Below are 15,747 nucleotides of genomic sequence, written 5' to 3'. Positions count from 1 at the left end.
CATAGCCACCCGCGTGACGCCGCTGAAAACAGAATATTCCGTAGGATTCTGTTTTACGGGGTGGGGATACGGGGTCTGCTAGCTCTCGGACGAATTTTCGGCCATTGAAAAGTGAATACAGGGCCCTCTACTCGTGTTTTAAGGGGTAGAAAAATAAGAGATATTTAGTATTACTACTACTTCCGATCAAGTCAAATTTCCCCGAGTTAAAAAAAGGTCAAATTTCCATAAATAACTCACCTTCCAAATTTCTTTCCATATGGTAACTGCTGCACACGCTGTCTTGGTAAAAAAGAAACGCGGTGCTGCGCCTTGCCATATGGTAACTACTGCACACGGTGATTTCTTTCCAAAATTGCGGCGTTGATCAGATCCAAATTTAACACGGATTCAGTAAAAAGTTGGAACTCTGCCGCCATTTATGGCAGCGCCTCTTTCTCCTTATATACCCCGGCCAGCCCCTTGCCTTGCATCTCCATCGCATCGCATCGCGGAGACAGACGCACGAAGCAGCGCAAACAGCACCCGCCGCAGCCGCGCTTTAGCTTTAGCTTCCTCCCACTCCCATACCATGGCGCGGCCACCGCTCCTCGAGAACGGCAAGAAGACCAAGGGGCGGCAGCGCAGGGAGCTCCGCCTGGTCGAGAACAGGGAGTCCCGCCAGGTCACCTTCTCCAAGCGCAAGGCCGGCCTCTGGAAGAAGGCCTCCGAGCTCGCGCTGCTCTGCCACGCCCGCGTCGCCGTCGTCGTCGTCTCCGAGGCCGGCAGGGCCTTCGCCTTCGGCAGCCCCTCCGCCGACGCCGTCCTGGGCGGCGACACCGACGACGCCCCCGAGGACTGGGAGGAGATGGAGGCGTTGTGCCGGGAGACCAGGGAGAGAGCCGTGGAGGTCGAGAAGGAGGCCGAGCGGATGAGCGCCGTGGGGAACAAGGTGCTGGAGCTGCAGAGGCAGACGGGCAAGCGCTTCTGGTTCGAGGTTGATACGGCCGCGCTCGGGGAGGAGGAGCTGCCGGTGTTCGTCAGGGCGCTCCGACGCCTCAGGGATAACGTCGGCCGCCGCGCCGATAAGAAGTAGCCAACTCCACGGTCCACCGCCGCAGTAGACAAGCCCGAGTATTAGGGTAATGCTTGCTTAGTTAGCTAATTTACGTGCCACTAGTAATCATTTAGTTCTACTTACTCGCGTTTTGGTAGTAAGTACCTGTAAGTTTTGTCTCCGCTCCTACATTCTTTATCCCAATTCTGAAAGTTTTTTAGCGGGGAATTCAGTTGATCAATCTGATAGCACTCTTCATGTAAGTATATAGATCTTTAACTCAACTTTTGCCACACATCATGCCTTATTAGATCAACTTGATGAATATAAGATTTGATGCCAAATTAATTGTTGACTAAAGTACACAACCCATAGCCAATATAATAGCCACGTTGTGTGTTGCTAGGCATCGCACGGCCGCTTTGGAATAACTCAGTCACCTCACTAGTCGTCACCTAAAAGTTTGCAACATTTTGAAAATTGACGCAACAAAGAAGTGATTTTCGGGAAGATGTTACAAACCTGCAAAATATATTCATGTGAAAAATAGTAATGCAACAAAAAGTTGTTATGCAATAATTTCCGCTCCTTGCAAAAATCATCAGACATACCAAATCTTGCAAAAAAAAGTCAACAAAAAATTGTAGCAATGGGAGGCCAATGCTTGCAGCACCTTGCGAGAACCTTCAAAACATTTAAGAAAAAAATTGTGGGAAAGCCTAGAATCTAGGTAGCATCTTGCCGGTGTGTTCGCACCTAAGTTGGAGGGACTTATGCAACATCAAGCAAAGAAAAATTACTAAACTCGTATGGCCATCTATGGTGGCTCCGGATTCCTTGATCTATCTTTGTTAGAGCCTCGATCACGGGCTCTACTTTAGTTGATCAATTTGATAGCACTCTACCACATGGTATATGTGGCGAGCAATCTACAATTTGATAGCACTATTTTATGTACTAAGTACATATCATTAGCTCAATTTCACCACAAATAATGCATTATTAGATCAATTCGATGAACATAAAATTTGATGCCGAATTAATTATCAATTGAAATGCATAACCCAAAACCAAATAAGTTTCCTTTAGGACATGCTACACCTTTTGTGTAAGACCAAGAAAAAAGCAACAACGCAAATATCCCTACTTACCGCTCCGGTGGCGGGAGGGGGTGGGGACCTCGGACCTGGCTCAACGTTGTAGTAAGGTCCTAAAAGTTAGAGTTTGGTCAGCTGGCAACGACGCTATGGTGGCTATGGCCGTGCTGTGTGGGATAAAAATAAGGTATACCCGCCTCCTGGTCCACCTCTCCGGTGGCATTGAGGAGGGTTGGGAATCGTCTAGTCGCTGCTCCCATGGAGTGGTGGAAATCATCCAGTCCGCTTGTTACATATTTAGTGTTAGAAGATTCAGATGAATTGAAAGGTCCAATGTCAACAACGCCGACTCTAGGGCGCTGGTTCTTAGGGGCACCACTACTAGGAATTAGCTTATAGCCGCACTTCTTAGCGCCGGCGAGTACGATTTAAAGATGCCGGCAGTAAAGCCTTCCAGGGTCGCCTCACCTTACCGCCGGCGAGTTTGCGCCGAAGGTGCCGGAGATACCTACATTATCGCTGGCGAATCGAGCATGTAGGTGCCGACGATCTGTTGGGCCGCGAGGCCACCGTCAGGCCTCGCATTACCGCTGGCGAATGCAGCTCGTGGACGCCGGTGGTAAAAGGCCTTACGGCTGGCGATTAGAGAAGTATACGCCGGGGGTAATGGAAGGCAGGGTGAGCCACCCCGGCCGAAATTACCGCCAGCATCCCCGTTTCATTTTCTCCGGGGGTATTTCGCTGTTTTGCCTTTCTCTCCCCCACCCACCCACACTGAACCGGCTCGCGTGTGCGTTCCCGTGCAGGATAGCTCGAGGCCTAGGCGGAGTTGGGCTCCATCGCGCGGATGCGATTCGCTGGAGCTGAGGAACCGTGACGCCGCCAGGAGGACGACGACCGCTGGAACGATGGAGGGGACCTGCTCCCGCCGCCCGCGCCCGCGCCGCAGCAATGGAAGGACTCGCCCTACGACCCGCCGCCGCCCCCGCCCCTCCGCGACCACGCCCGGCTCTCGCCTCGACGGGCGGCCTTCTTAGGTAGGTTTCTCCCACACAGACTGTCGTTGCCTACTCGACGGTACCTCGGAGGAGGGATCCTCACGAGGGGGAAAAGAAGTAGGGGCCATAGGGCGGAGAGAACTCGGGACGGTGGTACGTGATTTACCCAGCTTCGGAACACCTGCTCGAAGACAGGGCCTACTGCTGCTTGTCTGGAATTATCTAGGCGCTTTCGCGTTGTTACCATGAGTTGCGTTTGTGCCTCTAGGGCTCCCAGGATCCGGCTTATAAAGGCGCACGAATCTAGGGTTACATGGAGAGTCCTAGCCGGATTACAGGTTGCCTAACTACGGTATAAAGTCTTGCCGTGTACGTCAAGGATCCGCCTTCCATCTATGTCGTACTGGATCCGGGTTCCTCATGGGCCTCCACGGATCTGGCCTCCTTCGTAGGTCGGTTGGGATCCGGCTCCCTGATCCTGGGCTGGACTTCATCCTTCACGATCAACAACAACTGGTCCGCCCGATGGGCCACATGCCACATCACCATATGTGGGTCACCCGGGCTTGCCGGATCTAGGCACTATCGATGGTACACCCATGAAGTATACCCACAACAGTAGCCCCCAGAGTTCTTCGAGATTCACCTCTTGTTTCCGCCTTGCTAAAGCTTCGTGGCTTCCGACAATTCTCTTGGTAACATGGGGAAACTTGAAGAACTCCAACTTCATCTTATCTTCTTTCCAACTTTTAGTCAGAAAATAACTTTATCCTGCGGGACTTCATCCATCGACATCATTTTCACAATGCATCTTCGGGTTACTCCCCTGCTGAGATAATAGTTTGTCAGTTTTCAAACTGTTACCCGGAACTTCGAAAAGTTCAAACGGTTTCGCCAATCTTGGCGCCATTTTCGGGCGATTGAGCGGTAACTTATCCTCAGCCATTTTCACCGCTTAGGGTTTTTAACACGTGTCAACCATCCAACGGCGCGACGCTTGCGTTCCGACCACAGGATGCGGAGCATGAATCTCACCCCAGCGCCTATAAATATCACACCGTCCACCATAATCCTTCATTCGCACCCCTTTTCACCTCTCTCACCAGCGCCGCCTCCGAGTTTCTCCTCCGTCGCGCCGGAACCCGCCGGAAGTTCACCGGAGCTCGAGCGCCACCGCGTGCTGTTCATCCAGTTCATTGAGTTCTTAAGTCCGGCGAGCCACCACAGCAGAAACTTCACCGCCGGCGACTCCAACCACCGCAGACTCCATTCCGGTAACTCCATCGAGTTCCATCTTCTAGCCGTACTTGGTAGGCACGACTAGGGTGTTAACGTTGGATCCGGCTAAGTTTAGTCTACTCGCATTTTCTCTGTAGATGTCTTCTTCAACTCCGCCTCCCTCATCTGAGCCGATCATGGCGACGCCAATCTCTTCCACCCCTCCTCCCTTCATCCCAGTTCAGCTGGAACCCTCAAAGGATTCCGGCAAGAACATCGAGGGATCAACCAACCCGGAAGAAACCGCGGGGGCTGAGCAAATTGAAAAGAACGTGGAGGAACAGCCGCCAAGAAATCCAAGGCTCGCACACGAGATAGCGAAGCCAAGTGAAAGTGGTGGCCCTGCACCACCACGGAAACCGAACTCCGCAACCTCGAGGTGGAGGGATTCTTGAGGCTCGGATCCAGGCGTACGATTCCGGGTTCTCTAACTCCTGCTCCCGAAGCCGGAGAGATGGTGGTGACCAAGGCGCTCGTCGAGCGGGGCTTCTCCTTTCCGCCAGCGATTTCTTCACGGAAATCTTGAAGGCGTACGGGCTGCAGCCCCACAACATCTCGCCAAACAGCATACTGGCCATCAGTAACCACGTGACGCTGTGCGAAGGCCACCTCCGGGTAACCTCGGAACTCTCCCTCTTCCAGTACTACTTCTCCGTCAAAAAGGAGAAGGTTCCTCAAACTTCCTCTCTAGCCACCTGCGGAACAATCACATTCAAGCTCCGCCCTGGCCGCATCTACCCGCCAACCGACCGCCACGAATCCGCACGGTACTGGTCCGGAGGCTTCTTCTATTTGAAGGACGTTTCCGACCCGGCCAGCACGAGGACGCTGCCAGCTTTCAAGGATGGCCCCGCCAGCAAGACTCCGGCCTGGACCCAGTGCCCACACCTGTCCGAGTCTACTCAACTGGCTCGAGCAGTAAGGCGGATCTGCAAGCTGACGGAGGATGGCCTGTCAGGGAAGGACCTCACGATGTCCTGGTTCACGAAGCGGATCCAACCTCTGCAGCACCGGGACCGCCTAATGTTCCAGTACACGGGGCGCGGCGATCTCATGCGCACCTCCAAGGACAACCTTTCCTCCGACGCCATGGACAAACGGATCCGAGTGCTAATCAAAATTCCGCGTGATCTTCGGATCCAAGTGTGCAATATGGACATCCACACCAACGGCTCTGGGATCGCGGTATGTTTCTTGACTTAACACCGGTTTCTTTTTTGTTCTTGCAATATTCGTCTAAGTGTTTGCATGTTCAGCTAGAGGATCTAGAGGAGAAGGATCTCGGAACCTTAGTCCGAGTCCCAGCCTCCGGAACCAACGACCTTGAAGCTACTTCCGACATGGAGGTTCTTGAAACCTCAAGCCCCGCCAAGCGTAAAAGAGCTGCTCCCTCCGGCCCTGCCCCGAAGCGTGTTCGCGAAACACCAGGTGCCACGGCTACCCGAAGGGCAGAGAAAGAAAAGCAGCGCCTCACAGATCGACACCATCAAACAATCGCAACCAAACATTGACCAATTTTTCATGACGTCCTCGTAAGTGCCTGTTTTCCGTCTTAGATTCCTTTGCTACCATTTAACAGGCATATGCTAAGTGCTACGCCTTACCTTGCATGCAGCAAAAGTTCCGGAAGCAAGCTCTCCAAGAACCCCAAGAAGAAGGCCAAGCCATCTCCGGCTTCAGTGCCTGTTACACCGGAAGTAGAGGTTCCGCCCAAGGCCTCTTCATCTGCCAAGCCGGATCCCAATGATGTTATCAACCTTGAAGACCTCCCTGAGGAACCAACTGCTGACTCCGGCAAGGGCGCGTCCTCGCCTCCACCTCCGCCTGAACAACCCGACGTTACCTCGGCTGAAGCTCCGGCTGATGATGCCGAAAAGAAGTTACTCCTAAGTCGTGCAACTTCCACGCCCCAGACGCAGCCTCATCTTTTTCCGATCCTGCAGAAAGTCCCCCTCTCACAATGCCACACGGAAATCTCCAGCATGATGGAAAAAGTGTGGGGACCCGCGGAAACCGAACAACAAGAGCTGAATGACCTCGAGAGCGATCTCAAAGTTTTTTTTGCCAAGAACAAGAATGTGCGCCAGGTAACACCAGCCCCCAAGCGTTGGTTTATACATTTTCCGGGTAATATGTGTGAGCCAATGTCTTTAACTGTGCACCTTAGCGGAAACTTAAAATTTTCCCATACTAAAGATTTTATCTTCGCGTCCAGCCCCCAGAATTTTGAATTTCCGGCTAACTCTGACCTGCTTCTCAGAACACGCGGAAGCTGCACGAAGATCTGCGCATCCATGTGCTGGAGCAAAAGACAGAGATCGAAATGCTGCAAAGGAGGGATGCGGAGAACCAAAAGTCCATTGCGACCCTGGAGACCCGCCTCAAGAACTATGAAGGTAATGATTCCGACTTAGCCCCCAGGTTCTGCAATGCAACTATGTTTTCGAGCTAACTGTGTTCTCTTATTTCCGCCTTTCAGAACAACTGGACAAACGGCCTTCCATCGACGAGCTTGCTGCAGATCTTGAAGTGTTGAAAGCCGAGCATGACTCTCTCCAAGAGTTCCTCAAAGAATCCTCCGAGCAAGAAACTAAGAAGAGGAAGGAGCTAGAGGAGAAACATGCTCAGGACATCGCGGATCTTAACGACAAGCTAAAGAAGAACAACACGTGGATAAAGATGTTGGTCTCCAAGACAAAAGCTTACGAGACGGAGGCGAAGGAAATTGACAAGTTGATCTTCCGTAAGGACTTCTTGCTGTACTCCGACTTTTTCATATTGATTGTGCCTCTGTCGCGGAGGAAACTGATCGTACTGTTTCACAACGTCTCTCGGATTCGAATGGACCAAAGAGGCTCCTCTCAGCAGGACAGAGGCCTATGAAGATGCGCGGAACTCCATCAACGATCTCTTCGTAGCCTGCCGCGAAATCGCCAAGTCCTTGAACTTGAAAAGAGCCGGAAGCACCGTGATCGATCGGATGACCAAGCTCATGCGGATGGTGCCGGATCTCATCAAAGATTGGCAAGCATCTTATGCCCGCGGGGTACACGATTTACCCAGCTTCGGAACACCTGCTCGAAGACAGGGCCTACTGCTGCTTGTCTGGAATTATCTGGGCGCTTTCGCGTTGTTACCATGAGTTGTGGTTGTGCCTCTAGGGCTCCCAGGATCCGGCTTATAAAGACGCACAAATCTAGGGTTACATGGAGAGTCCTAGCCGGATTATAGGTTGCCTAACTACGGTACAAAGTCTTTCCGTGTACGTCAAGGATCCGCCTTCCATCTATGTCGTACTAGATCCGGGTTCCTCATGGGCCTCCACGGATCCGGCCTCCTTCGTAGGTCGGTTGGGATCCGGCTCCCTGATCCTGGTCTGGACTTCATCCTTCACGATCAACAGCATCTGGGTCGCCGAATGGGCCACATGCCACATCACCATCTATGGGCCACCCGGGCTTGCCGGATCTAGGCACTGTCGATGGTACACTCATGAAGTATACCCACAACACAGACCCTCAGATCTGATGCTGCCGCCACCTCCCCCTCTCCCGCCCCGCTGATTTCCCCGACCGTCCCTGCCATTTCAGATGCACGCTGGAGGAGGCGACGCGCCGCCCGGGCATGTCATCCAGGCCTCCGACGGAGCGACGCGCGGCGCGGCCGTGGCGTCCGACCCTCGGGTCCCTGCGGCAGTGAGGTGGAGCAAAGGTAGGAGCGGCCGTGGCATCGGCTCCCTGGATCGATTTGCGGCATCGAGTGGGCGGGAGTGGTGGTTGGCTCGCAGCGCCGGCGAGGTGGGGGAAAAGGTAGCAGCAACCATGGGCTTCCTGGACGGTTGCAGCACCAGCACCAGTTGAGGCCGCCCCCGGCGACCACGGTGCTTCACCGTCCGCTGGCTTGGACTCTCGATCCGGCGATTGCGGCTGCTAGCAGTCACCTGCTGATGCACATCGTAGCTGGGAGCTGGGTCAGTTCGGCTTCGGCGGCCATCGCGGTTCAGTCTGGCCGACACCTACCGCATCTGCACCAAGATGCTGAAGGCGACACCGTCGATCCCGGCAAGGCTGCTTGCTGCTTCCCACGACCTATGTCAGTCCAATCCTCCTCCGCCTATGTGTCTACTAGCGATGCACTGCTCAAGACGTCAGTTAGTTGTTCTTCCACAGTCATAATCACAGTGATCTGCTCATTGCTGCCCTGCCCGTAGCATGAAAAATTCCACTAGCTGGCTGATGTCTACGGGAGCTTCTATTCTTGTAGACAGTGTTGGGCCTCCAAGAGCAGAGGTTTGTAGAACAGCAGCAAGTTTCCCTTAAGTGGATCACCCAAGGTTTATCGATCTCAGGGAGGAAGAGGTCAAAGATATCCCTCTCATGCAACCCCTGCAACCACAAAGCAAGAAGTCTCTTGTGTCCCCAACACACCTAATAGGTGCACTAGTTCGGCGAAGAGATAGTGAAATACAGGTGGTATGAATAAGTATGAGCAGTAGTAACGGCACCAGAAAAGTGCTTGCTGGCGTGTGGTTGATGGTGGTAATATTGCGGGCAGTACAGATGCAGTAGAACAGTAAACAAGCAGCGATAGCAGTATTTAGGAACAAGGCCTAGGGATCATACTTTCACTAGTGGACACTCTCAACATTGATCACATAACAGAATAGATAAATGCTAGACTGTACACCCTCTTGTTGGATGATGAACACCACTAACTGTGTAGGATTACACGAACCCTCAATGCCGGAGTTAACAAGCTCCACAATATTCGATGTTCATATTTAAATAACCTTAGAGTGCATGACAGATCAACATAACCAAACCAAGTACTAACATAGCATGCACACTCGTCACCTTCACGCTACGAAAGGAGGCATAGATCACATCAATACCATCATAGCAATAGTTAACTTCATAATCTACAAGAGATCACAATCATAGCCTACGCCAAGTACTAACACGATGCACACACTGTCACCATTACACCGTGCAGGGAGGAATAAACTACTTTAATAACATCACTAGAGTAGCACACGGATAAATTGTGATACAAAACACATTGCAATCATAAAGAGATATAAATAAGCACTTCACTATGCCATTCATAACGAGTGAATAAGTATTCTCGTGAAATATAGCCTAAGAGACCCACACGGTGCACACATCGTCACCTTTACACACGTGGGACAAGGAGTCTCCTGGAGATCACATAAGTAAAATCCACTTGACTAGCATAATGACATCTAGATTACAAGCATCATCATATGAATCTCAATCATGTAAGGAAGCTCATGAGATTATTGTATTGAAGTACATAGGAGAGAGATGAACCACATAGCTACCGGTACAGCCCCGAGCCTCGATGGAGAACTACTCCCTCCTCATGGGAGACAGCAGCGTTGATGAAGATGGCGGTGGTGTCGATGGAGAAGCCTTCCGGGGGCACTTCCCCATCCCGGCGGCGTGCCGGAACAGAGACTCCTGTCCCCCAGATCTTGGCTTCGCGATGGCGGCGGCTCTGGAAGGTTTCTCGTACCGTGGCTTTTCCGTATCGAGGTTTTAGGTCGAGGGGCTTCTTATAGGCGAAGAGGCGGCGTCAGAAGGTCAACGAGGCGACGTCACCACAGGGGGGCGCGGGCCACCCCTGGGTCGCGTCGGCCTATCTCCTGGGGGGCCTGTGTCCCCTCTCTGGCGGCTCTCGGGTGTTCTGGATGCTTCCGGGGATTCTAAGATGCTGGGCGTTGATTTCGTCCGATTCCGAGAATATTTCCTTACTAGGATTTCTGAAACCAAAAACAACAGAAAATAGCAACTGGCCCTTCGGCATCTCGTCAATAGGTTAGTTCCGGAAAACGCATAAAAACGATATAAAGTGTGCATAAAACATGTAGATATCATCAATAATGTGGCATGGAACATAAGAAATTATTGATACGTCGGAGACGTATCAGCATCCCCAAGCTTAGTTTCTGCTCGTCCCGAGCAGGTAAACGATAACAAAGATATTTTCTGGAGTGACATGCCATCATAACCTTGATCATACTATTGTAAGCACGTGTAATGAATGCAGCGATCAAAACAATGGTAAATGACATGAGTAAACAAATGAATCATATAGCAAAGACTTTTCATGAATAGTACTTTCAAGACAAGCATCAATAAGTCTTGCATAAGAGTTAACTCATAAAACAATAATTCAAAGTAAAGGTATTGAAGCAACACAAAGGAAGATTAAGTTTCAGCGGTTGCTTTCAACTTGTAACATGTATATCTCATGGATAGTTGTCAATGCAAAGTAATATAACAAGTGCAACACGCAAGTATGTAGGAATCAATGCACAGTTCACACAAGTGTTTGCTTCTTGAGATAGAGAGAAATAGGTGAACTGACTCAACATAAAAGTAAAAGAAAGGGCCCTTCGCAGAGGGAAGCATTGATTGCTATATTTGTGCTAGAGCATTGGTTTTGAAAACATATAGAGAGTATAAAAGTAAAGTTTTGAGAGGTGTTTGTTGTTGTCAACGAATGGTAGTGGGTACTCTAACCCCCTTGCCAGACAAACCTTCAAAGAGCGGCTCCCATTTTATTTTATTTTTGTGTGGCACTCCTTCCAACCTTTCTTTCACAAACCATGGCTAACCGAATCCTTCGGTGCCCGCCAACAATCTCATACCATGAAGGGGTGCCTTTTTATTTTAGTTTTATTATGATGACACTCCTCCCCACCTTTGCTTTCTCAAGCCATGGCTAACCGAATCCTTCGGGTTCCGTCCAACAATCACATACCATGGAGGAGTGTCTATTTTTTTGTTAATTAATTTGGGACCTGGGAATCCCATTGCCAGCTCTTTTTGCAAAATTATTGGATAAGCGGATGAAGCCACTAGTCCATTGGTGAAAGTTGCCCAACAAGATTGAAAGATAAACACCACATACTTCCTCATGAGCTATAAAACATTGACACAAATCAGAGGTGATAAATTTTGAATTGTTTAAAGGTAGCACTCAAGCAATTTACTTTGGAATGGCGGACAAATACCATGTAGTAGGTAGGTATGGTGGACACAAATGGCATAGTGGTTGGCTCAAGAATTTGGATGCATGAGAAGTATTCCCACTCGATACAAGGCTTAGGCTAGCAAGGTTATTTGAAACAAACACAAGGATGAACCGGTGCAGCAAAACTCGCATAAAAGACATATTATAAACATTATAAGACTCTACACCGTCTTCCTTGTTGTTCAAACTCTATACTAGAAATTATCTAGACCTTAGAGAGACCAATTATGCAAACCAAATTTTAGCAAGCTCTATGTATTTCTTCATTAATGGGTGCAAAATATATGATGTAAGAGCTTAAACATGAGCACAACAATTACCAAGTATCAAATTATTCAAGACATCATACCAATTACTACATGTAGCATTTTCTGTTTCCAACCATATAACAATTAACGAAGCAGTTTCAACCTTCGCCATGAACATTAAAAGCTAAGAACACATGTGTTCATATGAACCAGCGGAGCGTGTCACTCTCCCACACAAGCATTTATTCAAACAAAAACAAAAACAAAAGCACACGAGACGCTCCAAGTAAAGTACATAAGATGTGACCGAATAAAAATATAGTTTCAAGAGAAGGAACCTGATAATTTGTCGATGAAGAAGGGGATGCCTTGGGCATCCCCAAGCTTAGATGCTTGAGTCTTCTTGAAATATGCAGGGATGAACCACCGGGGCATCCCCAAGCTTAGAGCTTTTACTCTCCTTGATCATAGTATATCATCCTCCTCTCTTGACCCTTGAAAACTTCCTCCACACCAAACTCGAAACAAACTCATTAGAGGGTTAGTGCATAATCAAAAACTCACATGTTCAGAGGTGACACAATCATTCTTAACACTTCTGGACATTTCTCAAAGCTACTGGAAGTCAATGGAACAAAGAAATTCATCCAACATAGCAAAAGAAGCAATGCGAAATAAAAGGCAGAATCTGTCAAAACAGAACAGTCCGTAAAGACGAATTTTATTGAGGCACCAGACTTGCTCAAATGAAAATGCTCAAATTGAATGAAAGTTGCGTACATATCTGAGGATCACTCACGTAAATTGGCATAATTTTCTGAGTTACCTACAGAGAATTTTGCCCAGATTCATGACAGCAAGAAATCTGTTTCTGCGCAGTAATCCAAATATAGTATGATCCTTTCTACCAAAGACTTTACTTGGCACAACAATTCAACAAAACTAAGATAAGGAGAGGTTGATATAGTAGTAACAACTTCCAAGACACAAATATAAAACAAAATTACTGTAGCAAAATAAACGCATGGGTTATCTCCCAAGAAGTTCTTTCTTTATAGCCATTAAGATGGGCTCAGCAGTTTTAATGATGCACTCGCAAGAAATAGTATTTGAAGCAAAAAGAGAGCATCAAGAGGAAATTTCAAAACACATTTAAGTCTAACATGCTTCCTATGCATAGGAATCTTGTAAATAAACAAGTTCATGAAGAGCAAAGTAACAAGCATAGGAAGATAAAACAAGTATAGCTTCAAAAATTTCAGCACATAGAGAGGCATTTTAGTAACATGAAAATTTCTACAACCATATTTTCCTCTCTCATAATAACTTTCAGTAGCATCATGAGCAAACTCAACAATATAACTATCAAATGAAACATTCTTATCATGAGTCTCATGCACAAAATTATTACTACTCCCAACATAAGCATAATCAATTTTATTAGTTGTAGTTGGAGCAAATTCAACAAAGTAGCTATCATTAAATATAGGAGGCATATTGTAATCATAATCAAATTTATCCTCCATAACAGGCGGTAACAAAAGGCTACTATCATTATAATCATCATAAATAGGGGGCAAAGTATCATCAAAGAAAATTTTCTCCTCAATGCTTGGTGGACTAAAAAGATCATGCTCATCAAAACCAGCTTCCCCAAGCTTAGAATTTTCCATATCATTAGCAACAATGGTGTTCAAAGTGTTCATACTAATATGTTCCATGGGTTTTTTAATTTTCTGGATCAAACCATCCATGTCTTAAATCAGGAAATAGAATAAGAAGCTCATTGTTGTCCATTATGCCTTACTAGTGTAAACAAGAAACAAAAAGATGCAATTGCAGGATCTAAAGGAAATAGCTTCAAGCACAAACACAATGGCGCCGGAAAAGTACCGTTACTCGGAACCGAAGTATGAGTGCCTTTTACCTTTCCTTCCCGGCAACGGCGCCGTGAAAAGTACTTGATGTCTACGGGAGCTTCTATTCTTGTAGACAGCTTGATGGCGTGTAACTCACACGTTCGTTGGGAACCCCAAGAGGAAGGTATGATGCGCACAGCAGCAAGTTTTCCCTCGAAAGAAACCAAGGTTTATCGAACCAGGAGGAGCCAAGAAGCACGTTGAAGGTTGATGGCGGCGGGATGTAGTGCGGCGCAACACCAGGGATTCCGGCGCCAACGTGGAACCCGCACAACACAACCAAAGTACTTTGCCCCAACTAAACAGATGGAGGTTGTCAATCTCACCGGCTTGCTGTAACAAAGGATTAACCGTATTGTGTGGAAGATGATTATTTGCGAGAAAACGAGAGAACGGTATTGCGTAGATTGTATTTCAGTATAGAGAATTGGACCGGGGTCCACAGTTCACTAGAGGTGTCTCTCCCATAAGATAAACAAGCATGTTGGGTGAACAAATTATAGTTGGGCAATTGACAAATAAAGAGGGCATGACCATGCACATACATATTATGATGAGTATAGTGAGATTTAATTGGGCATTACGACAAAGTACATAGACCGCCATCCAGACATGCATCTATGCCTAAAAAGTCCACCTTCGAAGTTATCATCCGAACCCCTCCGACATTAAGTTGCTAACAACAGACAATTGCATTAAGTATTGCGCGTAATGTAATTAGTGACTACATCCTTGAACATAGCACCAATGTTTTATCCCTAGTGGCAACAACACATCCATAACCTTAGAGGTTCTTGTCACCCCTCCAGATTCACGGAGACATGAACCCACTATCGAGCATAAATACTCCCTCTTGGAGTTACTAGCATCAACTTGGCCGCAGCATCTACTAATAACGGAGAGCATGCAAGATCATAAACAACACATAGACATAACTTTGATAATCAACATAACAAGTATTCTCTATTCATCGGATCCCAACAAACGCAACATATAGAATTACGGATAGATGATCTTGATCATGTTAGGCAGCTCACAAGATCCGACAATGAAGCACAATGGGGAGAAGACAACCATCTAGCTACCGCTATGGACCCATAGTCCAGGGGTAGACTACTCACACATCACTCCGGAGGCGACCATGGCGGCGTAGAGTCCTCCGGGAGATGAATCCTCTCTCCGGCAGGGGTGCCGGAGGCGATCTCCTCGGATCCCCCGAGATGGGATCGGCGGCGGCGGCGTCTCCGGAAGGTTTTCCGTATCGTGGCTCTCGCATCGGGGGTTTCGCAACGGAGGCTTTAAGTAGGTGGAAGGGCAGGTCAGGAGGTGGCACGAGGGCCCCACACCACAGGGCCGCGCGGCCAAGGGGGCGGCCGCGCCGCCCTAGGGTGTGGCCACCTCGTGGCCCCACTTCGTCTCCTCTTCGGACTTCTGGAAGCTTCGTGGCAAAATAGGACCCTGGGCGTTGATTTCGTCCAATTCCGAGAATATTTCGTTACTAGGATTTCTGAAACCAAAAACAGCAGAAAACGAAGAATCGGCACTTCGGCATCTTGTTAATAGGTTAGTTCCAGAAAATGCACAAATATGACATAAAGTGTGCATAAAACATGTAGATAACATCAATAATGTGGCATGTAACATAAGAAATTATCGATACGTCGGAGACGTATCAGCATCCCCAAGCTTAGTTTTGCTCGTCCCGAGCGAGGTAAAACGATAACTACGTATAATTTCCGGAGTGACATGCCATCATAACCTTGATCATACTATTTGTAAAGCATATGTAGTGAATGCAGCGATCAAAACAATGTATATGACATGAGTAAACAAGTGAATCATATAGCAAAGACTTTTCATGAATAGCACTTCGAGACAAGCATCAATAAGTCTTGCATAAGAGTTAACTCATAAAGCAATAATTCAAAGTATAAGCATTGAAGCAACACAAAGGAAGATTAAGTTTCAGCGGTTGCTTTCAACTTATAACATGTATATCTCATGGATATTGTCAACATAGAGTAATATAATAAGTGCAATAAGCAAGTATGTAGGAATCAATGCACAGTTCACACAAGTGTTTGCTTCTTGAGGTGGAGAGAAATAGGTGAA

The 15,747-nt window shown here is 48.1% G+C and overlaps 1 protein-coding gene across 1 annotated transcript; it reads left to right on the top strand.

The window, feature by feature from the left end:
- Window positions 1-571: 571 nt before the first annotated feature.
- LOC124656346 (agamous-like MADS-box protein AGL23) lies at window positions 572-1,075 on the top strand. The gene has a single exon (XM_047195111.1). It carries the CDS (start codon window positions 572-574, stop codon window positions 1,073-1,075), a length of 504 nt encoding a protein of 167 aa, XP_047051067.1.
- Window positions 1,076-15,747: the final 14,672 nt, after the last annotated feature.

Source organism: Lolium rigidum, chromosome 1, assembly GCF_022539505.1.
Source record: "Lolium rigidum isolate FL_2022 chromosome 1, APGP_CSIRO_Lrig_0.1, whole genome shotgun sequence".
NCBI lineage: Eukaryota > Viridiplantae > Streptophyta > Magnoliopsida > Poales > Poaceae > Lolium > Lolium rigidum.
The sequence above is the reverse complement of the archived record's forward strand: the minus strand, read 5'-3'. Positions and strand labels throughout refer to the sequence as shown.

Coding starts and splice junctions, on each gene's coding strand:
- LOC124656346 (XM_047195111.1), top strand. CDS start 572: ATGGCGCGGCCACCGCTCCTCGAGAACGGCAAGAAGACCAAGGGGCGG.